The 24,864-nt window shown below is 42.6% G+C and overlaps 1 protein-coding gene across 2 annotated transcripts; it reads left to right on the top strand.

Moving 5' to 3' along the window:
- The first annotated feature begins 17,897 nt into the window (after window positions 1-17,897).
- LOC146377506 (myelin-associated glycoprotein-like) lies at window positions 17,898-23,898 on the top strand. Of its 2 annotated transcripts, none has more exons than XM_084944888.1 (14): window positions 17,898-17,990; window positions 18,818-18,925; window positions 20,135-20,211; window positions 20,306-20,701; window positions 20,797-21,090; window positions 21,234-21,333; window positions 21,526-21,561; window positions 21,642-21,674; window positions 22,756-22,794; window positions 23,027-23,050; window positions 23,156-23,191; window positions 23,267-23,338; window positions 23,459-23,486; window positions 23,578-23,898. In XM_084944888.1, the coding sequence occupies exons 3-14, from the start codon at window positions 20,166-20,168 to the stop codon at window positions 23,638-23,640; spliced, it is 1,167 nt and encodes a 388-aa protein (XP_084801014.1). In that variant the 5' UTR covers window positions 17,898-17,990; window positions 18,818-18,925; window positions 20,135-20,165; the 3' UTR covers window positions 23,641-23,898. The 2 variants fall into 2 exon arrangements, with proteins under 2 accessions (XP_084801014.1, XP_084801015.1); XM_084944889.1 differs by lacking the exon at window positions 17,898-17,990 and adding an exon at window positions 18,056-18,168.
- Window positions 23,899-24,864: the final 966 nt, after the last annotated feature.

Below are 24,864 nucleotides of genomic sequence, written 5' to 3'. Positions count from 1 at the left end.
AAGCTACCGAGTGGTCATTCTACATGGTGTCAGAAGCGACCCGGACCATTGCCGGAATAACGCCATAAGGGAGAAAACAACAGAATGGCTAAGTTTAATCCCCCGACAAGCTTCCCCTTCGATAAGCCGACGGAATGGCCCGACTGGAAACAGCGTTTCGAGCACTACAGGATCGCAACGAAACTCCATAAAGACGAAGGACAAGTACAGGTGAGCTGCCTAATCTACGCGATGGGAAATGAAGCAGAGAACATTAAGAGAGCGCTTACATCAGCACCTGTTCTTGCCTTCTATGACGTCAACAGACTCACAGCCGTATCTGCCGACGCCAGTAGCTACGGGCTTGGGGCTGTGCTGCTTCAGCTTCATGGCGCAGAGTGGAAACCTGTTGCCTACTGCTCTAGACGCCTCACGGAGGCTGAAACGCTACGCACAAATCGAAAAGGAGTGTTTGGCAAGTGTTTGGGCCTGTGAGAAGTTTGATAAGTATCTATGTGGCTTAGATCGCTTCAGGCTTGAGACCGACCATAGACCTTTGGTGCCCCTGGTCAATAGCCGGGACCTTGACAATGTTCCATTGAGGTGTCAACGCCTCCTGATGAGCCTCATGAGGTACAAGCCAGAGGCCGTCTATGTCCCTGGCAAAACGCTTGTCATCGCCGATACGTTGTCACGGAGTCCACAGACTCGGGCTGAGGATGACACTAGCACTCACAGTGAAGTGGACTGCTACATAGCCACCGTGTTACAGGGCATTCCAGCGTCCCCAAGCCGAATGGAAAGCATTAAAGCAGCCACTACAAGGGATGTTGAACTACAGACTGTCATCACGTACATACGCAGGGGTTGGCCTGCATACGGAGCTAGTGTGCCATTGAACATTAAGGCATACATGAAAGTGAAAAACGAGCTATCAGAGGCTGACGGCCTGGTTATACGAGGCTGCAGAATTGTCATTCCAAAGTCACAGAGAACAGCCATTCTACACAAACTACATGAAGGGCACCAAGGCCTCACCAAGTGCAGAGATAGGGCTAATTCATCTGTGTGGTGGCTGGGGCTCTCCACTGAGCTAAAGAATGCAGTGCTGCAGTGCCACACATGTCTGGCACAGAGGCCAACACAGACAAGGGAGCCGCTCATCTCCACACCTTTGCCGGATCGTCCATGGCAAAGGATAGCCCTGGATCTCTGTGAACACAACTGGAATACTTACCTTGTTGTGTCGGACTACTACTCACGTTTTCTGGAAATACTGCACCTACCATCCACGACCAGTGGCCAAGTTGTTCAGAAACTGAAGTCGACCTTTGCTAGGTTTGGGATCCCTGGCGAGGTGGTGAGTGACAATGGCCCTCAGTTCTCCAGCTCTGAGTTCCAGGCCTTCGCGAGAGAGATGGATTTCACCCACATAACGTCTAGTCCCCACCACCCACAGGGAAATGGTCACGCAGAGAGGGCAGTACAGACTGCAAAGAAAATCCTCCGGCACAATGACCCACTGATAGCACTAATGTGCTTTAGGTCTACTCCCTGTACCTCTACAGGCTTCAGCCCAGCGGAACTTATTATGGGGAGGAAGATCAGGACAACCCTGCCTACCTTGGAGAAGAATCTTCAACCTAAATGGCCCAACAACGAACCATCTCCACGGGCTATGCCACAACCCCTTCCAACACCCACTGTGGACACTGAGGAGCTGCCATCTCAGTGCGCTGGTGCGTCCACTCCAGAGACCCCACCTTTGGCCCCTAGTCTGGCCCCAATGCTTGCACCCACTCACGCCGATGTACCGGATCAGTTACGCACGAGGTGCGGCCGGTTACGCAAGCCAGTCAAGAGGCTGGATCTGTAGACACTGGGGTAATGGGAGAGAAGGAAGGACTGGGGAGTGGGAATGTTGTATTGTTGCTGTTTTGCACTTATGTTTTGAGCTGCAACCAATACTGCTGTTACCTGGTTGAGTTATTTACCTTAAAGGTTCACCATGTTTAATAAGTCCTGTTTTGTGGATACTGCCCTTCAGGCCGACAGTAAGCCAATTGTGCCCGGTCTTTAAGAGAACCGCCCAGAGGCTATTATAGTGTCACATGTTATCATTGTGTCGTTGCTGTTCTATTGGGGGTTTGTTATTGGAAATAACAGGAAAAGGGGGGGAGATGTCATATACTGGGTTGCCTGTGTCGAGCGGGTGGGCATTGCGGCTTTACGCCACCATGACATGCTTTGTGGCAGGGCTGTCTATGTCCAGTTCTTCTCTTAGCTGCCACACCCGTTGTTGTGCTGTTATAACCCATGCTGGATACACGTTCAATAAAGCAGCATCATAAGAAAGCTACCGAGTGGTCATTCTACACTCTCCAAATTGAAAAAATATTAACTTCAATTTTAAAAGCCTGCTGCAAGTGCAAAAAAGAGTGACATATGCTGGAGACATAAGAACTAAAGATGGCTCCAGTCCAGTTCATGCAGTTTATGTAACATCATCAGGGAAATGTCTGTTTTTAATAATTCATTTCTTAATTTAGGTTATAACAGCTTCATCAGTTTTTAGTTCCTGATTCTGTCTTCTCAGAAATTTAGCACAATAAAAGTTACAGTTTAATTCGATGACTTTTTTTCTGCTTGCCTGTGAAGCCTCCAGAACAGAATTGGGTTGGTAGCAATCACACTTCGGAAAATTCTGGGATAAGTGACCGGTGACCCTGAATCACCACGTAGTTCTGCTGAAATAAGCTTTTCACTATTTTTCTCTAATAGTGTGTCTTTAATCCTGTTTCTCTCTGTGTTCGCTTCTATTTTCTGTCACCCCAACAAGTCATTGCAGATAACTGCCCCCTCCAAAAGCCTGGTTCTGCTGGAGGTTTCATTTGGTTAAAAGTGTTTTTTCCTTACCACTGAAACAGATCAGATTCATGATAGTCTATACAACTGTCTATTTGTTCCAGTCTATACAACACATGAGGGACAGTTTGGCTGTGTTTGTCCCATATCTACTGCACATTGCACATACTTTACTGCTATTGGATCTAGAATAGAATGCAGACCCAGGAACATGGATGAATTTCAAGATAGCTGCTGAGATGAAAAGTTCAAAATAAGATTTAAAGACCTGATTTAAAGCTTTAAAGCACTGATGTGCCCATCGGTGCACAGCTGGCAGCTGTGGCTACAACTGTAGCTTGCCTCCACCAGTGTGTGAATGTGAGAGTGAATGAATAGTGGAATTGTGAAGCGCTTTGGGTGCCTAGAAAAGCGCTATATAAATGCAATCCATTACATGGCATGTCTCATTCCTTGGGGAAGACCATTCAGTTTCATCACTTTTTGACATCTATATTTCTCACCTTGCAGACTTGCAGTCACTCTCATCCTTGTCTTTAAACTGACTGTATGACTTCGGTTAAACAATACTGCTATAGCTCACCTGGTTGAGCAGGTGACCTGTTGCGAGCTACAAATTGATGACCTCTGTTCTATCTAATACAGACAAAAAGGTTTCCATGAACTCCTCCTATTTCAAATCTTTGTCTATACTAAAATCACTGAGATTATCTGAGTAGAGAATCTTTTTGCTATCTTAAAGAAAATAAGGAGCAGCACATGCAAAGCTATTTATTTGTTGGGTCTCAACCCTGATTTTCACCAAGAATAGAAGGTAGAAAGGAGGAAAATATAGAATACCTCCTGCAAAACAGAGGGTAAACTGTGCAGGCAGGTATAGCTGCTTGTAATCTAACAGTGTAGAAACCTTTTGAGGGAAAGCAGGAGCAACAGAGAAAACACATACACATGTACAAGAAAATACCCACCTCTGTCATCCCACACACACAAACATCAGGCCACACAGGACGAGGATAGACTGAAGGGCCACAGCACTTCCCCACTTTTACAGACAGAGAGTACAGCAGACCTGAACAATGTTTGTATATTATTACTGCATCTGTTCTAAACATAAAATGAGCCAAAGGCAAGGAATTTGAGCTTGAAATAACAATAAATTGCATAATTTTCCTTTTGGTAAACACTTAAAATGAGTGACTTGTAATGATGTTGTCCTATTACAGTGCCAAGCTAAAATTCAGTGAGCTCTTTAGAACAAGCCACTCTTTCCCAAATACTTTTAAGATCCCATGGCAATGTGTTTAATTTTATGCACCTGTGGCAAACGGACTGAAAACACAACACATTTTCCATATGGTATATGTTTAAAGCAGCTGCATTGCATATTTTATCAACTCTCTCACATGTTTTTTTTAATCCTGTGTCTGTACTAATATTTGTTGGTTACCAAATCATGCACGAACTGCTTTTCTGTGTAAACTGTCTTAACTGTGTCCTATTTAGAGTCCAACATGTCACTTCCCATCAAGATGAATTCTGCAAATATAGAAACGAAAAAAGATACTGAGAAAAGCTAAATGACATTGAGAAAAAAGAAGTGAAAATGTTACAAACACAACTAATGGCTAATCACCTGGGGAATGTCCAAGGTTAAATTTACTTAATTTTGTCTGTCTCTAGTAAAACCTTATCTTGATGCATGCTCAATCATCCAGGCAAATCCCAAAAGGTTGATTCTGTTCATCTGGACTTAGCGTTTTCAGTGGGAGAAACGTTTTCGTCACTCATCAAAGTGACTTCTTCAGTCTCAGCTGACTGCAGGTTTCTCCAAATTTATAAACAGTACATTTGCACAATGACTGAAACTAGACCTGAAACAATCGCACAAGTCCTGCTGATTGGCTGAGGAAGAATAAAGTAGTCATGGCAAACCAATCACATGACCAATTTACAGTTTTTCCCAATTGTTTACACACAATTACTTTTAATTCAGACACATGACTACAACATGTAACTGATGCACCAACTCCCTGAACCAATTTTGCTAAACTACAAGCACAATTCCTGCTTTACTATGGAGGACCACAAGAGCCACGTACATCTAAATAAAGAATTCTGTGTTGAAATAATGAATTGTAGAATAAATTCTTCATTTGTAAATTCATTTTCGAATTCCAATTTAATAAACTGATTTTTAAAATGCTTTTTAAAAACTTCATTTCAAAAAACATTTTTGAATTCCAATTTAATAAACTTCATTTCAAAAACCTTTTTCCAATTGCACTTCAATAAACTGCATTTCAAAATCATTTTTTCAATTGCACTTTAATAAACTGCATTTCAAAATCCATTTCCCTTTCCTGTTCGCTCAGGGATTAACTTTTGGATTAGCTGTTGGATTAACAACTTCATTTTAAAAATCTTGCGGCTATTCAAATTAGCCACACCGTGGGATGTAAGGAGCTCTCTGATTGGTTGGACAGACGCAGACTGTCTGCCTGGATTTTTTAGCTCATAATGAAGGGACCCTGCAGCGAAACGGAGAGCGCAACCTCTGAGTGCCTGTTTACGCAGTTTGACCACCTGTTGAAGGTAAGGTGCTAACATGGCTAACGCTAGCATCACCCCTTGTAGCCCCATTATTTTAAGGTCATCTTAGCTTATGAAAATTTTACGTCGCAGCTGTACGAGTTAGCTATGTGTATTGTAAGCTGTTGTGCTATTCACAATAGTGATGGGATTTCCGGCTCTTTTTGTAGAACTGGCTCTTTCGGCTCTTCAGGTTGTTTTGTTGCTTTAATTAATTTATTATTAACAGTAATATAAAATTATGCACAAAAAGAATTACTAATGTAAAAAAAAAAAAACTGGTTTTATTTATATATGTTTATATATAAATATAAACTCCAAAACACATTTCTAGCGTTAACTGAACTTCCAAAACAGAGCTACCTAGATCACTTAAATAACACAATTGAAGGCATATGTGTATTGTTTGTGTATTTATACACAAGCACTCATATATATTCAAATAATTAAAAAAAAAAAAGTTAATTTACCTTTTACTACCACACACCAAATCAGGTCGTTGGTACTTCCTGGCTTGTGTAGCCACTAGGTAACAAAAGCTCAACACTCCGCCTAGCATCCTGGAGCACTTCTGTTGTCTTTTGTACGTGCTTCGGAGTTTGTACGTGCTTCTGAGTTTGTACATGCTATGGAGTTTGTACGTGTTTTGGAGTTTGTATGTGCTTCGGGGTTTGTACGTGCTTCGGAGTTTTTAAGTGTTTTGGAGTTTTTACATGTTTTGGCGTTTGTACATGCTTTGTCTCTAGGGGCCACCGCAAATATACTTTTATTTATTCACTCCACATAAAATTTAATAAATAAATAATAAAATACAAAAACCAACTATTCACATTTCAACTTTTAACTATTTAAATTTTCAGCTTTCCTTATAAACAAATTTCAATTGAATCGCTACCCTCTCCGTGAATCGCTACCTTATCGTGGTGGAGGGGTTTGTGTGTCCCTGCGATCCCAGGGACTATGTTGTCTGGGGACTTTTGCCCCCTGGTAGGGTCTCCCATGGCAAATTGGTCCTGGGTGAGGGACCAGACAAAGAGCGATTCAGAAGACCCTTATGAAGAGAACATCGAGGGAACAGTTTACCCTGCCCGGGATAGGGTTACCGGGGTCCCGCCCTGGAGCCAGGCCCAGAGAGGGTGCCCGAGGGCAAGCGTCTGGTTGCCGGGCCTTAGTCCATGACATGGGCCCATCCTCCCGCAGGCCCACCACCAGCAGGAGGCGCCATAGGGGTCGGGTGCATTGTGTGCCGGGTGGCGGCCAGGAGCGGAGGCCCTGGCGGACTGATCCCTGGCTGCCAAGACTGGCAATAGGGACATGGAATGTCACCTCTCTGGTGGGGAAGGAGCCTGAGTTAGTGCGTGAGGTTGAGAGGTACCGGCTAGATATAGTCGGGCTCACCTCTACGCATGGCTTGAGCTCTGGAACCAGTCTCCTGGAGAGGGGCTGGACTCTGTCTCAGTCTGGAGTTGCCCCTGGTGAGAGGCGGCGGGCTGGGGTGGGTATTCTAATATCCCCTCGGCTTGCTGCCGGTACGTTGGGGTTTTTCCCGGTGGATGAGAGGGTTTGTTCCCTGCGCCTTAGGGTCGAGGAATGGGTCCTGACTGTCATCTGCGCTTATGCGCCGAGTGGCAGTTCAGAGTACCCAGCCTTCTTAGAGTCCCTGGGGGGGGGGGTGCTGGAAGGTTGCTCCACCTGGAGACTCTGTTGTCCTGCTGGGAGACTTCAATGCTCACATGGGTAACGACAGCGAGACCTGGAGGGGCGTGATTGGGAGGAACGGCCTCCCTGATCTGAACCCGAGCGGTGTTTTGTTATTGGACTTCTGTGCAAATCACAGTTTGGCCATAACGAACACCTTGTTTGAACATAAGAGTGTCCATAAGTGCACGTGGCACCAGGACGCTCTAGGCCGTAGGTCGATGATCGATTTTGTAATCGTATCACCAGACCTGCGACCATATGTTCTGGACACTCGGGTAAAGAGAGGGGCTGAGCTGTCAACTGATCACCACCTGGTGGTGAGTTGGATCAGGTGGCGGGGGAGGACGCTGGACAGACCCGGTGTGCCTAAACGTGTAGTGAGGGTGTGCTGGGAACGTCTAGCAGAGGCCCCAGTGCGCGAGATCTTCAACGCACACCTCCGGCAGAGCTTCAATAGCATTCCGAGGGAGACTGGGGACATTGAGTCCGAATGGACCATGTTCAGCGTCTCCATTGTCGAAGCTGCTGCATTGAGCTGCGGCCGCAAGGTGGCTGGTGCCTGCTGTGGTGGTAATCCCCGAACCAAATGGTGGACACCAGAGGTGAAGTGAGCCACCAGGCTGAAGAAGGAGTCCTATCGGGCTTGGTTAGCCTGTGGGACTCCGGAGGCAGCCGACAGGTATCGACAGGCCAAGCGGAATGCGGCTCGGGCAGTGGCTGAAGCAAAAACTCGGGTGTGGGAGGAGTTCGGAGAGGCCATGGAAAAAGACTTTCGGACTGCCTCGATGAGATTCTGGCAAACCGTCAGGCGTCTCAGGAGGGGAAAGCGGTGCTCTACCTGCACTGTGTATAATGCTGGCAGAGTGCTGTTGACGTCGACTGAGAAAATTGTCAGGCGTTGGAAGGAATACTTCGAGGACCTCCTTAATCCCACTGACACGTCTTCCGAGGAGGAAGCAGAGTCTGGGGATGAGGGGAATGACCCGCCAATTTCCGGGGGCGAGGTCACTGAGGCAGTTAAACAACTCCTTGGTGGCAGAGCCCCTGGTGTTGATGAGGTCCGCCCCGAGTTCCTGAAGGCTCTGGACGTTGTAGGGCTGTCCTGGTTGACACGCCTCTACAATGTTGCGTGGAGATCAGGGGCAGTACCCCTGGACTGGCAGACCGGGGTGGTGGTCCCCATCTTTAAGAAGGGAGACCGGAGGGTGTGTTCCAACTACAGGGGGATCACACTCCTCAGCCTCCCTGGGAAAGTCTATGCCAGGGTGCTGGAAAGGAGAGTTCGTCCGCTAGTCGAACCTCGGATACAGGGGGAACAATGCGGTTTTCGTCCTGGTCGCGGAACACTGGACCAGCTCTTTATCCTCTCGAGGATACTTGAGGGTGCATGGGAGTTTGCCCAACCAGTCTACATGTGTTTTGTGGACTTGGAGAAGGCATTCGACCGTGTCCCTCGGGGTGTCCTGTGGGAGGTGTTGCAGGAGTATGGGGTGTCTGGCCCATTGCTACGGGCCATTCGATCCCTATACAACCGTTGCAAGAGCTTGGTTTGCATTGCCGGCAATAAGTCGGACTCATTCCCGGTGGGTGATGGGCTCCGCCAGGGCTGCCCTTTTTCTCCGGTTCTGTTCATAATTTTTATGGACAGGATTCCTAGGCGCAGCCAAGTGGCGGAGGGCTTTCACTTTGGTGGCCTCAGAATCTCATCTCTGCTTTTTGCGGATGATGTGGTTCTGTTGGCTTCATCGGGTGAGGGCCTCCAGCTCGCACTGGAGCGGTTCGCAGGCGAGTGTGAAGCAGCGGGAATGAGGATCAGCACCTCCAAATCTGAGGCCATGGTTCTCAGCCGGAAAAGGGTGGAGTGCCCACTCCGGGTCGGGGATGAGTTCCTGCCCCAAGTGGAGGAGTTCAAGTATCTCGGGGTCTTGTTCGCGAGTGATGGGAGAAGGGAGCCGGAGATCGACAGACGGATTGGGGCTGCAGCTGCAGTAATGCGGACGCTGCACCGGTCCGTCGTGGTGAAGAGGGAGCTGAGTGTAAAAGCGAAGCTCTCAATTCACCGGTCGATCTACGTCCCTACCCTCACCTATGGCCACGAGCTGTGGGTAGTGACCGAAAGAACGAGATCGCGGATACAAGCGGCGGAAATGAGCTTCCTCCGAAGGGTGGCTGGCCTCTCCCTTAGAGATAGGGTGAGAAGTTCGGCCATCCGAGAGGGGCTCAGAGTAGAGCCGCTGCTCCTCCACATCGAAAGGAGCCAGCTGAGGTGTTTAGGGCATCTGACAAGAATGCCTCCTGGGCGCCACCTAGGTGAGGTGTTCCGGGCATGTCCCACCAGGAGGAGGCCTCAGGGCAGACCCAGGACACGCTGGAGAGATTATATCTCTCGGCTGGCCTGGGAATGCCTTGGTGTTCCCCCGGATAAGCTGGAGGAGGCGGCTGGGGAGAGGGAGGTCTGGGCCTCTCTGCTTAGGCTGCTGCCCCCGCGACCCGGCCTCGGATAAAGCGGATGAAGATGGATGGATAGATGGACAACACAAAACACTGCAAACCACAACACAATTAAATATAAATTAAAATATGAAAACAAAAAGAAGATGCACATTCTCTGTTTTATGGGCCTGCTTGAATAAACTTTCTGAATCCTTTAAACTGACACATCACGACTTCACAAATAAAGCTGGAAGCAGCTCAGACTATTAGAACCAGCACTGAGGCCTGTTACATTTATACAGTGTTAGAGCAATGGCTGCAACCTACAGCCTTTAAACTAGCGATTACAATGCTGACAGCAAACTCGTCAGTCCAGATGTTACCACATAACTTTGTGATACTTAGAGTTAAAACAACTGAGACAGGCTGATTAAAATAACAGCTGTCAGTTCTCTCATTCCTTATATCAAGACTGGAGATCGCACTACTGATTTCAGTTCATTTAATATGTGAGTGAACAGATTCATTCTCATTTGGACATAAATGATGATCAAAGGTTGTGTATATGAATTCATCAAATCCCAGCCTCTAACACAGTGCGCTGCATCTTAGCTTTGAATGTCCAGTATATTCTAATCAGTGCGATTTAAGCATTCACTGAACCTACAGTATCTACACCTGTGTGGCAAATGTGTGGTAAAGATACAGTTAATGTAATGCAATTATTAATACAATATACATCATGAAAAACGAAAGCTGAAATTGATTCAGTTTAGTACTTTTCTCTGTATGCTCTGTGATTTTAAAGGCCTTAAATTCTGTGATATATACTGTAAATGATTTTCACAGAGGTCTTAAAGTAGTTAAATCACTGCCGATCACTGTTTGTTTATATTTTCACATGTTTTTGTGTCTGTAGGGCTGTTTGATGACGATTTGGACTCCTCTGGGAGATGAGGACACACCCACATCTGTTCCATACTGCAGACATTGATGGTGTTACAGCTCTGAGTCAGCTTTGGGCCATCAGACACACACACTGGAAAACCAGCACCTGGACTTCATGCAGGAGAGAAGGCCTCAGTGATGATGGACTCTGCATCCTCTACTTTATCTCCTAATCTCTTTCTCCTTTAACACACAATTAAAATCACTCCAAAAGAGTGTAAACTTACTGAGGAAGTCTTTCACTTGTACACATTTGTACTTTTACTGTTACTTTTTCTGAGTTATATTTAATAAGAGTAAAGTTATTCACATAAAGTTTTTATTCTTCTGTATCATGTACCACAGTCATACCAAACTTTACAGACCTGGTGAATTGGAGGAAAATAAAAATGATATAGATATATATAGATATCTCTCTGTCTCTCTGTCTATATATATATATATAAAAAAAAATTCCCCACTCGCCCCTGTGGGCGGTTAATCCTTCAAGCTCGGGTCCTCTACCAGAGGCCTGGGAGCTTGAGGGTCCTGCGCAGTATCTTAGCTGTTCCTAGGACTGCGCTCTTCTGGACAGAGAGCTCCGATGTTGTTCCCAGGATCTGCTGGAGCCACTTGCCTAGCTTGGGAGTCACTGCACCTAGTGCTCCGATTACCACTGGGACCACCATCACCTTCACCCTCCACATCTTCTCGAGCTCTTCTCTGAGCCCTTGGTATTTCTCGAGCTTCTCGTGTTCCCTCTTCCTGATGTTGCTGTCATTCGGAACTGCTACATCTATCACTACGGCCGTCTTCTTCTGTTTGTCTACCACCACTATGTCCGGTTGGTTAGCCACCACCATTTTGTCCGTCTGTATCTGGAAGTCCCACAGGATCTTAGCTCGGTCATTCTCCATCACCCTTGGGGGCATCTCCCATTTTGACCTTGGGACTTCCAGGTTATACTCGGCACAGATGTTCCTGTACACTATGCCGGCCACTTGGTTATGGCGTTCCATGTATGCCTTGCCTGCTAGCATCTTGCACCCTGCTGTTATGTGCTGGATTGTCTCTGGGGCATCTTTACACAGCCTGCACCTGGGGTCTTGCCTGGTGTGATAGACCCGAGCCTCTATGGATCTTGTGCTCAGTGCTTGTTCCTGTGCTGCCATGATTAGTGCCTCCGTGCTGTCTTTCAGTCCAGCTTTGTCCAGCCACGGTATGTACCACCTCTGCTATCTGCCGGTGGTACATACCTGTCCTTCCATGATGGTTCCTCGCCTTCCTCCTTTTTCCTGGGTTTCTGCTGCCTGAGGTATTCACTGAGCACGCTGTCAGTTGGGGCCATCTTCGTGATGTATCGTGGATATTCCTTGTCTCATCCTGGACTGTGGTGCTGACACTCACCAGTCCCCGGCCTCCTTCCTTCCGCTTAGCATACAGCCTCAGGATGCTGGACTTGGTGTGAAACCCTCCATGCATGGTAAGGAACTTTCTTGTCTTTATGTCAGTGGCTTCTATCTCCTCCTTTGGCCAGCCTATTACCCCAGCAGGGTACCTGATCACGGGCAGGGCGTAGGTGTTGATGGCCCAGATCTTGTTCTTACCATTCAGCTGACTCCTCAGGACTTGCCTGACCCTTTGCAGGTACTTGGTGGTTGCAGCTTTCCTAGCGGCCTCTTCATGGTTCCCATTCGCCTGCGGGATCCCCAGGTACTTGTAACTGTCCTCTATGTCTGCAATGTTGCCTTCCTGTAGTTCGATCCCCTCAGTTCTGACTACCTTCCCTCTCTTTGTTACCATCCGACTACACTTCTCCAGTCCGAACAACATTCCGATGTCATTGCTGTATATCCTGGTGGTGTGGATCAGTGAATCGATGTCTCGTTCACTCTTGGCATACAGCTTGATGATATCCATGTACAGGAGGTGGCTGACAACTGCTCCATTCCGTAGTCGGTATCCGTAGCCAGTCTTGTCAATGATTGCACTGAGGGGGTTAAGGCCTATGCAGAACAGCAGTGGGGACAGGGCATCTCCTTGGTAGATCCCGCACTTGATGGTGACTTGTGCTATGGGTTTGGAGTTGGCCTCTAGTGTTGTCCGCCACATCCCCATTTAGTTCCTGATGAAGGCTCTCAGGGTCCTGTTGATCTTGTACAATTCTAGGCTTTCCAGGATCCAGGTGTGGGGCATTGAGTCATAGGCCTTCTTGTAATCAATCCAGGCAGTGCACAGGTTGGTCAGTCTGGTCTTGCTCAGTCTACCAGTAGCTGGTGTTTTGCGCCTCTGGTATTCTTGCCCATACCTTTCTGTGCCCCGCTCATGTATTGACCCATGTGCCTGTTCATCTTAGCCGCTATGATGCCTGACAGGAGCTTCCACGTGGTGCTGAGGCAGGTTATTGGTCGGTAGTTGGAGGGGACTGGCCCCTTCTGGGGGTCCTTGAGGATCAGGACTGTCCGGCCTTCGGTTAGCCATTCTGGGTGTCTCTCGTCAACTAGCAGCTGGTTCATTTGTGCTGCCAGGCGCTCGTGGAGTGCAGTCAGCTTTTCAGCCAGTAGACTGGACCCTGTTCAGGGAGGTCGCTGTGGTCTGCCCTCAGATCCACTAGCCACTGAGCATTGCTGTTATGGGTTGCGTCCTTCTCCCATATGCTCTTCCAGTATTGTTCTGTCTCCAGCCTTGGTGGTGCTGTTCTCATATTGTTCCCCTGCCACTGAGAGTACACCTTGGCTGGTTCCGTGGAGAACAGCTGGTTTATTCTCCTGCCTTCTATCTCTCTGGTGTACCTCTTCAAGCGGCCTGCCAAGGCTGTGAGTTGTTGCTTGGCAGTTTCCAAGGCCTCATATATGGACAGCTTCCTGTACTTCTTAGGCACCTTCTTCATTGTGCATTTCTGCAACTCCGATAGTTGGCTGACCTCCCTCTGTGCTACCTTGATTTTAGCCTCTAGCCTCCTTCTCCATGGAGGGTACTGCCCCTTGTGGCTGTTCAACTTGTAGCCAAGCATCTCACTGATCACTGCTGCCATATTGTAGATCAGTCTCTGGATATATACCAACCTGTACATACTGGAATCTTTGACTCTATCAGAGTTGCGTTCAAAGGGCACTCTATACAGCTGTTTCATGCGCAGTCTGTTGCGCATGAGGACACGGTCAACAGTAGAGAGGCTGACACTGTCGATACCCTCAAAATGCACATGGTCCTCAATGATCCTCAGCTGAATTTCACACAGTTTAATGGTGTTGTTCTCATGGACCATGACGACAATTAGGGTCTCTTGGTGTGGGGAGAACATAGATATCCTACCACCCCCATGTGGAAGTCTTTCAATTCTACAAAAAGAGAACATGCACTTACAAAAACACATACATGGAATATGCCTACAAACAGTTAGACAAACCCTCCATTCCAATACTACAGTACACTGGCACAGTGATGCACTGAAACATGTTTACTGTGGTACAGTATATAGTACAGTCATTGTACATATGTAATTGTTGTCAACATTTACATACTATGATGTCAAAAAACTACCTGTTCTCTTCTCTAAATCTTCGGATTATGGTGGACACGGTGAATCTACTGACGTTTGGTTGTACCCTTAGTCCGGCCTCCTTCATTGTCATACCATGGACAACAACACGGTCAATCCCAGTAGCTCTGATTTCATCTGACATTACTGTTCTTTGTCCTCGCTGACCACCTCGACCACCTTGACCTGCTTGACCTCCTCTCACGCGAACTCCTCTTCTTGGATTTTTATCCATTGTAGTGCCTCACATACCAGTGCTCTGACTTATATGTACCCTCACATCATTAGCCGCAAGTGTGATAAATTTTGAGTTGTTGTGTTCAACTGGTGACACCTGAGCTTTAATTGTGTTTGACTTTTGCCACCTGTGCTCACCATTATGCAACACAGGTGCATCACAATGACAATGTGTTGACAAGATGTGTCTAAACAGGTGAAAAGTGCTTATGATTTTTCCAAAAGAGTGACTGATTCAATAAGTGGGTTCAGGCAACAGACTACTGACTAAGAAATCCGAGCTTTATAAAAGGGCAACAGGTGAGTTCTTCTGTTTTTGGTGCAATGGATGCCAACATAGAAACAGAGGCAGAGCCAGAGGAGTGAGAGTAAGAGGAGGAGGACGAGGACGACGAAGACCAAGTAATGATGAGATTGCTCTGATGAGATCAAGGCCACTTTGGTTGACCGTGTGGTCAACCATAGTCTAACAATGACGGAGGCTGGGCAAAGAGTACAGCCAAATTTGAGCAGGTACACGGTAGCATCCATCATCCGAAATGAGAATAGGTAAGAAATCTCACTGTACTCAAGAAGTACATTACTATAGCACAATATTGCCTGTGGACTGTTCTGTACACTTTGAAAATGCTGTCAAGTATGTTTCACATATTTGGAAAATGTATTCCTACATAGTAGATCCATTCACAGTATTTTACAGTACTATTTGTATTGCAGAGCTGAAAGCTTACCAACACAAGGTGGTCGGGAACGTCTGTCTGCTGAACAGGAGACTGAAATCATAAAAATGATTAATTATAAATGGTTCTAGAAAATAATGCCAAAAACAGCACAGCAAATACAAAGAAAAATAACAGAAGACAACATATTTCAAAATATTGATAGGGTCAGTTTATCAACACTGGACCATTCCTTGAACAGAAATAATCTGAGGATGAACCAGCTCTACGGGGTGCCATTTGAATACAATTCAGAAAGAGTCAAAGAATTGCAATACAACTATGTGCAAGTAAGTCCCATACAATCCCACAATTGATGCATACTCTCAAGACTATAAATTACAGTATTGTACAGTAATCATACTCTGATTATGCTTCACAATAGTGACCACTCCAAGTCTATATTATGTATCATGTGTGTTTCAGAGTCGGTAACTGGTTCATTGTCCACCCACGCTTTTTAGTTGTTTATCTCCCTCCATATTCTACATTCTTCTGTTGTTTGTACATAGTATACCATAGTACACCATAGTATATGCAACTTTGTGTTGGTTGGGATGAACACTGTGTACATTGCATTTTTGGGAAAAATACAGTAAATATATATTTGGTACCATGTATGTGTGTTTTGTATACACATGCACTTATGTAGACCCATGTACTGTCTGTAATAAGTGTAACACTGAAAAAAAAAGGCTTACAGTAAGTTATTTTGATGACTGGAGAAGAAGTGGTCATAGTGTTTTAGATTAAGCACATCAGTGTTCAACTGTTTCTTATAAATGTCTATTCATGTGATGGTTTGTGTGTCTCATTTGAAAACAAAATGCCATTTTGACAAGAAATTACATTGTTTTGAATGTAGAGTTTCATCTTGCAGAAGAATTGAAGGGTTTTATCCATTGTGTGTGTGGGTTTTTTTTATTTGTGTGTAGAGTTCTGAAATATGAGGCATGCTTTCAGAAAATGTGTGTAAACAATTGGGAAAAACTGCAAGATGAAATAGAAACAAGATGCTGTCAACCCAAGACAACCATGATTCTCCATTTTCGTGTTAAAAGTGTGGCCTTCAAATATATATATATACCAGTTTTAAATTGTGGTGATAGGCCATGTAAAACCAGAGTCATGATAAAAAAAAAAATATACTCAATGCTTTTTCCTGAATACTATCGTTCACAGTCTAGCGACAGTGCTTGCAAACACTCTGCTTGTGAACAAAAGGAAAAGAGAAGAAAAGAGAAAAAAAAACACCCCTTTCCTATTGGTGGAAAAATGTACCATGTCGACCAATCAACAAATTATGTGGCAACATGGAATTTGGTTGTTTAGGAAGAGGGGGAGGTTTTAGGAGTGATGGCAGTGAGAGAATGAAAGAGAGGCCTTTGAGATGTGAGAGATTTGTGATGTTTCGTGTGTATCTACTGTGTAGTGTAGTCAATAGTTTTGTTTTGTGTGTCAGAACAATGAGGTGACTGGTCAATGTCACAGTTCCTGCCAAAAAGCTACTACAGGCAGACTGCAGTGTAAACGATGTCTCCCGGTGAAAAAAAACAGGAGGAGTGATACACCTCCTGCTGTCAGGCGTGCAGGTATCAGGCTTGTGATGTTCTCCTGTGTCTTATAGTGGACAAATTATTTTTTTGGAGTTGCACACATAATTTGTGTGGCTAAGTACTTTTTCAAAGTAACTTGCCCAACACTGATGGTGACAGGAAGTGTGCTTAAATAGTGGAATTTATGATTTATGAGGAGCAGGTGAGTTAACCAGCTGATCATTGAATATGTGAATGTGAATATCAGGCAAACATATGGAGACGCTGGGGAGGAGCACCTGTATGAAGAAACGTTTACCACTGACAGGGAAGAGAAAGAGAGAAAAATAAGACCCAGACTGGGCTAAAGTGTTATTGATGATCACAATCTGTTTATTTTCTCCGTTTTTTTCATTCATTCATTCATCATGTAGTGTGCATTTCATTCATCTTTTGAAAAAAATTTGTTTGCACAGTGGCTTTTTCTTTTCACAAGGATATTAACAGAAGTAGAGAGACAACGGTGTTGCGGCTCCTCCAACCTATGGCCGTGGCAGGCTAAACATGAGGACACAGATGACGCGCAACAATAAACGCATAAAATACACTTCTGTACCATTTGCTCCTTTTATTCCACATGCAACTGTCCAATATATAAATCAGCACATGGGATTAACTATTAAACAAATGCACAGATTGCACAAACAAATAACTGCAACTCACCAATAACTGCACTAATTACAATGCCAACTTACATTTTGGCCTATGGCATCAGTTAGTGCACAAATATACATAAACCATCAAGTTCCAGTCAAAACACATCAAAATAATTCAAGCTGCGCTGAAGCTGCAGTCAACAGAAAGTTTTGCCTCATGCTCACCCTACCGTTCTGCTCATCAACATCAGGTGCTGTGAACAGGTGAGTGCAACCACATTTATCATCTACCACACCCATGAGACACGCCCCACACCCATGCACCAATACAGTGAGTCCATTTAAACCAACCCACTTAGTCAAAAAGGAACAACTCATATGGCTCCTACAAACGGCATCAATGTTTTTGTTCTTTACAACAAGAGTGAGTGTTGCTGATGTTTGACAATCAGTTGCCAAGCCCTTGGGATTTGTGATCATCACCTTCTAAACAACACAATGCACAAATGGAGAAAAAACTGTGAGAAATTCTAAGCCTTAAGTCACCAACAGGCAGATCCATAAACTGACTTATTATGAGATTTTGATCCAGTTTTACTCTGCACATCTTTTTTTATTATTACGGTAAGGTTATTTCATCCTGCACAGCTTTGCTGTCTTTACGGTAGTCAATGCAAGCACACATCCACATTAAAGCCACAGAACAGTCACATTTTGTACTTATCACACATGACGCTACCCAGCGAATCAAGTCATTCCTTCAGAGTCGAAGTGCCATCGAAGAGACGAGACAAGGAATTCTGAAGTAGTAAGTGATATAGGAGGTTAAATGTTTTTGTGAGATTGTTACATTTGAAGTTTAGTTGAGGAAAAAGAAGTAAAGAGGGAAACTGAAACTACAACTTTTCCTTATGTTTTGTTTATCAAGTGATTTATTTGAAGACAACTTTCTCAAAAGTTCTACATTTTACTGTTGAATGCAAAAGGTACATTATTATTATTATTATTATTATTATTATTATTATTATCATTTTATCAAAGAACCCTCCAGTTCATATAAATTAAATGATAAATGTTATTTAAATTGTTATTGAATTGTAGTTTCTTTCTTTGACTTGGCAGCCAGATGTTGAATAAATAAAGACATGGATTCCACGATTACTACTATTCAACCTCAAAATATACTGCATTGAATCATAATGCACGTGAAACAGTAGAATATTCTGGACCTTTGTTTGGGCACATTTTCTCTGACTGGACAACTTTAAATCTTTATTGAATACACCTGTTAGGCACCCTTTCTGAACTCTGTCTGAATTGATTATTTTCTATAGTGACTGTATGAGTGCATTTTGACCATGTTTCAATTAGCCTGCAGTTTTTTGTGTTGCCCCCAGAGGTCAGAGTGGGTATCTAGGTCAGAGTATCTAATAGTAAAACAAAATGCACCCAAATATGGAAGACACAGAACAACAGAGACCCCTCCCAGCAATCTGCACAGACAAATCTGTTGCTACCACCTCGATATCTGCTTTCAGGGTTTTTTTTCTACATAGAGAAATAAACTGACTTTGTTTTCTATTCTGGTCGTTTGGTTTCTTCTTCTTTTCTTTTCCCCTTTTTTCCATTTGACAGGGAATCCAGTGCTAATCATCATCAGACCAGATTAGCTCATCATTATTCTCAAGAAAGAGTACTGAGTGAATGTTGCGTCTCAGATCAGCCAGGCAGCAGCTTTATCAGGTAAGTGAAAAAAAAGTCATCCCTTACAATATTATACACCTGTATGTGGTGACACTAGTACATAGATTTGATAAAGATTCAGTAGATTTTTGTGTTCATTTTATAGGTTTTATCATACCTTTGAAATCAAAATAATGCACCTTAGCTGTTATGGGGTTGGTTTTTGTTTTGGGGGGTTTTCTTAAAGATTTGGGGTAATTGTAGTGATAACATATGCAGTACAGCAGAGTGTATAAACATTATACAATAAATATGACTACACTACTGTGTCACAAAAATGTTAAAAATTATTTAGAAAGTTAAATATTAGTGTATATTGTGTGTAATCAAAATTGATTAACCTTAACACTATTAAGACCAAAAAAGAAAAACTAATTTAAAATGAACATAAAAAGAAGCCTAATGAACAGCAGAAAATTGCTTGGCTAGAAAGTGAAATATCCACTATGTTTGCTAACACGTTTGTCAGTCACTGCTTGGGGTTTTCAACCTCAGGTGAAAACTCGATAGGAGAGGCATTATGCGAAGACATGGCATTCATAGTTGTCAGTACTATTGAAATGTTGTATTCCCAAATGTTGAGTGGAACATTAATGTCAGTCTCAAGACGCTTCAGAAAAAAATGTCTAACATGATAGTGATCCAAAAGAAACCGCAGCCATCCTGCAAAAGTTTTTAAGAGAAAATTAAAAAGAAAACTCTGACTTGGATGAGTATGTGCACAAAATTAAAATAGCTAACTGGCACAAAGAGTGATACACAATATCTTTTATTTTTCAAATCTACACAAGACTGACATTCTATTCTTCCATTCAGAAATGTATTTAAAAAATGAAATTAAATTTTAACATTGGATTCTAAATAATGAAGGGTACGCCCTCTAGTGTTGCTTGAAGGTTTTGTTCCATGGCTGTATTTTTGGTATTGTCTGTTTTACCCATTTGTTTAAATTACACACATACATATAAGCAATATATGATACTTTTACTAAAATAATGCCATTATTTATTTGTGAAATATACTTTATTTACATTACACAGAGGGGAAATCCCTTTTTTCTACTGTGATGGCTCGTATTTGTCAGATAAAAATTGGTATGAATAATTATAAATAAATGTCTATTTGCATTAATGCTGTTTGAACATTCACTTTGACAGCTGTGGTTTATTTTGGTTATGATGGTAAAATGTAGTGTTTTGATTTCTTTAGTGTCAATCAAACATCCCAACATCAGAGAAGAATGGCCAAGCAGAAAATTATGATGGAATTCTGTCTGCTTTTTGCAGGTAACATCACTGGTCAGCTATTTATTTCCAGTCTCTTTACGCTTAATATGTATAATTAAATAATTTCCTTGTTATTTTCAAAATTCTCTTTCAGCCATCTGTAGCTCCGTGTCCAGTGATGAATGGAAGGCCACTGTTGTAAAAAGCATCGACGCTCTGGTTGGATCCTGTGTTGTGGTACCATGTTCATTCTCCCATACTGGAGGAAACCTTCCCACGTCCAGACTCAGAGGAATCTGGCATGAAAAAAATGACAAAAAAATCAACATCTATCAAGAGGATTATACACTGATTAAGGACAGCTTTAAGGGCCGAACAAGGCTGGTGGGAGAGCTGGGTCAGAAGAACTGCACCTTAGAAATAACTGAAGTTAAAGATCATGACAACGGCCCTTTCTGTTTCCGGGTTGAACTAGTGCGAACAGAAAACAATGACCCCACCAAGGACAAGTTCTCCTTTGTTGAAGACTGCGTTGAGTTGAACATGCTCAGTATGTCACCAACTTTCCATGACTTCAAACATCTATACCAGTTTTCTGTTAAATCATTTTGCCTCTTACTTTATGTCTGACTTTTTCATTTTCAGCTGAGCCTCCAAAGCCTACAGTGATTAAACCAAAGACAGCCACTCAAGGAGAGCCCTACACTGTCACCTGTTCAGTCATCCACACCTGCCCCACTCATGTTCCTAAACTCACATGGAATCTGGATAGTACAAAGGTCATTGTGCATCATAAAGATATTAAACATGGAAACTGGGAGACACAGTCCACCCTGACAGTTATTCCTGAGGAGAAGGATGACAACAGCGAGATAACCTGCACTGCTGAATTTAATGGAGGGCAAACATCACCTGAAACTTTCACACTCCATGTAAAACGTGACATATTTTTAATTAGTTGTTGAATTTTGTAATGTTGAATAGAAGTTATACTCTGCTTTAAAAATAAAACTAGGTTTAGTCTCATTTCTACTGTTGCAGCAAAAAAGAAGGGCACTAACACGACTTCTATTTTTTTTCAGGTGTAGAGAACTATAATCACATCATCATTCCCTCTGTGGTGGGGATTGGTACCACTGTGGCCTTTGTACTCGTCTACATTTTCATGACTAAAAAATACAAGTGAGTAATACAATGTCACCGATCTTAACTGACAGCAAATATCTGATAGGCAAAACACCTTGAGGAAAAATAAGTATTTTATATTTATAAGGCATGTCTTCAGTTTTAATTTAAAACAATTATGGAATTTAACTTTTTGTGCACAGCATCTTAATTTGCATGCTTCTTAATAAACAACTTTTTTTGTTAAAGGAAACGCATTGAAGAGCTTCAAAGTCGAGATGGCAGGTAAAAAAACAACACAGTGATTTTAAATTATTTCAAATGTATTCTTTCATTATCATAATGTAGTTTTCCCCAATTTTTAGCATGTGGAATCGGCTGTCGAGGATGTCTCGCAGGTGAGAAAATAGTATTTGTTGGAGAGGAAATAGAGGAAAAAACCAGCTGCCCTTACCCTCCAGTGTTGTTTTTTTTTAAAGGCTTAATGCGTCTTGCATTTTTGTCATATAAAATCACATTTGCTTAGCTCATTAGTACGTTACAAAGAGAAACAAACGCATGCCACATTCCTGAGTAAGTCATCCTCCTAAGACCCAAAGATCCACTTTTGTCATCTGTGGAGGACATGAGCCTGAGACCTCTATGTAAAGGACCATTTTTGCAGATATTATGATTCTGTTGCTAAAACAAAGTCAACAAAGTCAAAAGGATTTTACTCAAAATTGTGGAAGGGGAGTCAAACTTGGAGCTTTAATGAAATGAGGCAGAGAAAGGCCAAACATTATAGCAGGAAGGTGAAACCTCAGAGCAAGACATATTAGCTTTTGTTTAGGAACAATATAATTGCACCCAGCATCTATAGTAAAACATGGTTTAATGTAGACCTCTGAATGCAAATTCACACATTACACCCCCGCTAAGGCCACAGATGGTTGATTCCCTTCATAGAGGCAACCTCTGTGGTAGCTGAGAAACAAAATCCCACCACTTCAGAGTAATAATACTTCTTATCAATAATGGACATCAGGTGTCATCATTTTGTCCCTCCTTAGAAGCTGTATGTCGCTATCTGAGCTTTTATCTTTTTGCTCTGTTATTTGTCCTTCCACCACCTCATCTGGATGACTAGGATGACTCTTCTTCTGCCTCACTCAGCCCTCTGTCATACCATCCATGGTCATTGTTAGTGCCATGGGTGACATGACTTAACAACCCAGGTTGAGGTGAGTGTTTGGCATGCAGAATGAACTTTATGTCTAGTACAGGGGACAAAATAAAAATAAAAATCATAATTTTGAAGAAAGAAAATATGTAAAAATATGTAGCAATATATAACATGTTCCTTTCAACCACAATATTTAAATTATCTAAAAATAATGTAAATATCAAAGAGGATAAACACTTAACCATATTTCTTTTTCATGTGGTATTGTAACTGTTAACTGAATTAACGAATAATTTAATTCGTGGAATCTCCAGGATTCGTTCTGGAGCAGGACCATCTCGTTCGGATCAAAGGCAAGAGTAATTCTAATGAACTTTAGTTCTCTGAATGCAGTAGATATTCTTAGTGTGTAGTTCTGTACAACCCCTTCCACAGTTCTGTAAAATGCTGCAGATGTTTGGCCTCACTGTAATTTGCATTTCTGTGCAAAGTCCGAAGCCTTTTCTCATTTTTGATCAAATCTACACTTCTATTTATGTTTCTTAAAACATATGCCTGTTTCTCTTCCTCTTTTTTGCGTACAAGGTCTATTTGGAGCAGATTTTCAAGGTAGGGTGTGAAAAAAACATTTATAGTGGCCAGCCTTGTCAGCTTCTTTTATAAGCGGTATTTATATATTACGTATATATATAATTTATTTGTATTTTTCAACAGAAGGCCTAAAGGGGACATAGTAGATTTTGGTCATAGGTAAATATGCTCTAAGTTCTTAAAGAAGAATTTGTCTATTGTATTTGTTTTTCTGACTGTCTAATTGTTGTGCAGTCCAAACAATGTGAATTCGAAATCCTGTGATAACCAGAAAGTCACAAAACCTCGTTTCCCATCTCCCAAAAGGTACTCATCTTCCTCCCCCTGAATTAACCATGTGGTAAACTGCAGGCATTCATTTGCATTGTTCTAATGTTATTTTTCCTATGTCTCCTTTGTATTGCTGCTGTTGCTAATGGCTCTTAGCCAGCCCAAATCTTACAATTACAAAGAGGTATTGTTAATTTGCCATCCATATGTTCCTCATAATTAAGTTCACTGATGCTATCAATATCTGTGACACTAACAAACTTCATCTCTCACAGGACCCTGATGAAGGTGATGACTACATTAATACCGCAGACCTCAACATCTATGGAAACATCTGAAAAACAAACAAAAAAAAGCAATTAATGTCCTAATAAATTTAAATAAGTATAAAACAAATCTATGTGCACTCTTTATGATCACTTGTCCTTGGGATTTCTCATGCATGTTTCTTGTGATGATGTCTTCTGTCCATTAATTACTATAATCCTGTAATTTATGTTGTTTGGTGTAACAAATGCTTGTATCCATAATTCTGCAAAATAATATTTGTAAAAATGCTACTCATGTTTTGGCTGAATAAATCAACATGAACCTTTTTTTAACTGACTTGAATGCTGTTTTGTTTGGCCCCAGGGTTTGGCTGAGGGAGTCCCTTTTTAAATCATCACTGCTTTTGTATATATGATGTAATTTCACCATGATTTCATATTAAATTACCTAGATTTTATAATTCTTTTAATGTGCACATAGAAGGGAGCATAGAGAAAATTAATAAACAACAGTTGGCTGAAACAAGAGACACTGAATGCCTTGGTGAAAATGTCAAAGAATGAATCAAACAGTCTAAGAGAGGAGTGAATGTTAAAATTAGAATCAAATCTTAGAGATTAAAATGCAGATTGTATCAACTATCCCCCCCCCCCCCCAACAATTTCCAAACTAAGTTAAGCTAAACTAAACAGCTGCTGGCTCCAGTACTATATTTGTCTAACAGTTAGGATAGTATTTAATTTTTTTTTTTTGTCTTACTCTGGGCAGTGTTATGACAAGATAACTAACAAATGTAAGGTTCACCCACCCCCACCCCACCACACCCCACCACAACCACAAACACCAGCACCACCATGCATCTGCACAAAGAAAACAAAACTGACTTCTAAAAATTTATGATCTCTCTCAGTTCCTTCAGTGCAAGCATAAAATTAGCCACTTCCTCCAACAATTATGAGAAGTTCCTCAAGTTACTCAAGAAGTTGGACTGACAAGTTTCACAAAGACAAGTCATACTTATCACCCTGAAGAGTTTAAAAGTGTAACTTATAAATTACTTATAAGTTACACTTATCGCGTAAATCACACTTATCACACAAAGGGACATTTTGGGTTCTGGTCATATGTATTTATGAGCAAGAAAATTAAAAGAGTTAATGTTTTTCTAACTGCACATTTGCACAATTGATTTTAAAAACCTTTTATCACAAGAAGGTCAGTGAGAAAGAGAACAAAGTGATAGTAACTGTAATTATTCAGTTGTGCTTTTTTAAATTAAAATTAAACGCTTT

Source organism: Perissodus microlepis, chromosome 11, assembly GCF_051167445.1.
Source record: "Perissodus microlepis isolate ML-2025 ecotype Zambia chromosome 11, ASM5116744v1, whole genome shotgun sequence".
Taxonomy (NCBI): Eukaryota; Metazoa; Chordata; class Actinopteri; order Cichliformes; family Cichlidae; genus Perissodus; species Perissodus microlepis.
The sequence above is the reverse complement of the archived record's forward strand: the minus strand, read 5'-3'. Positions and strand labels throughout refer to the sequence as shown.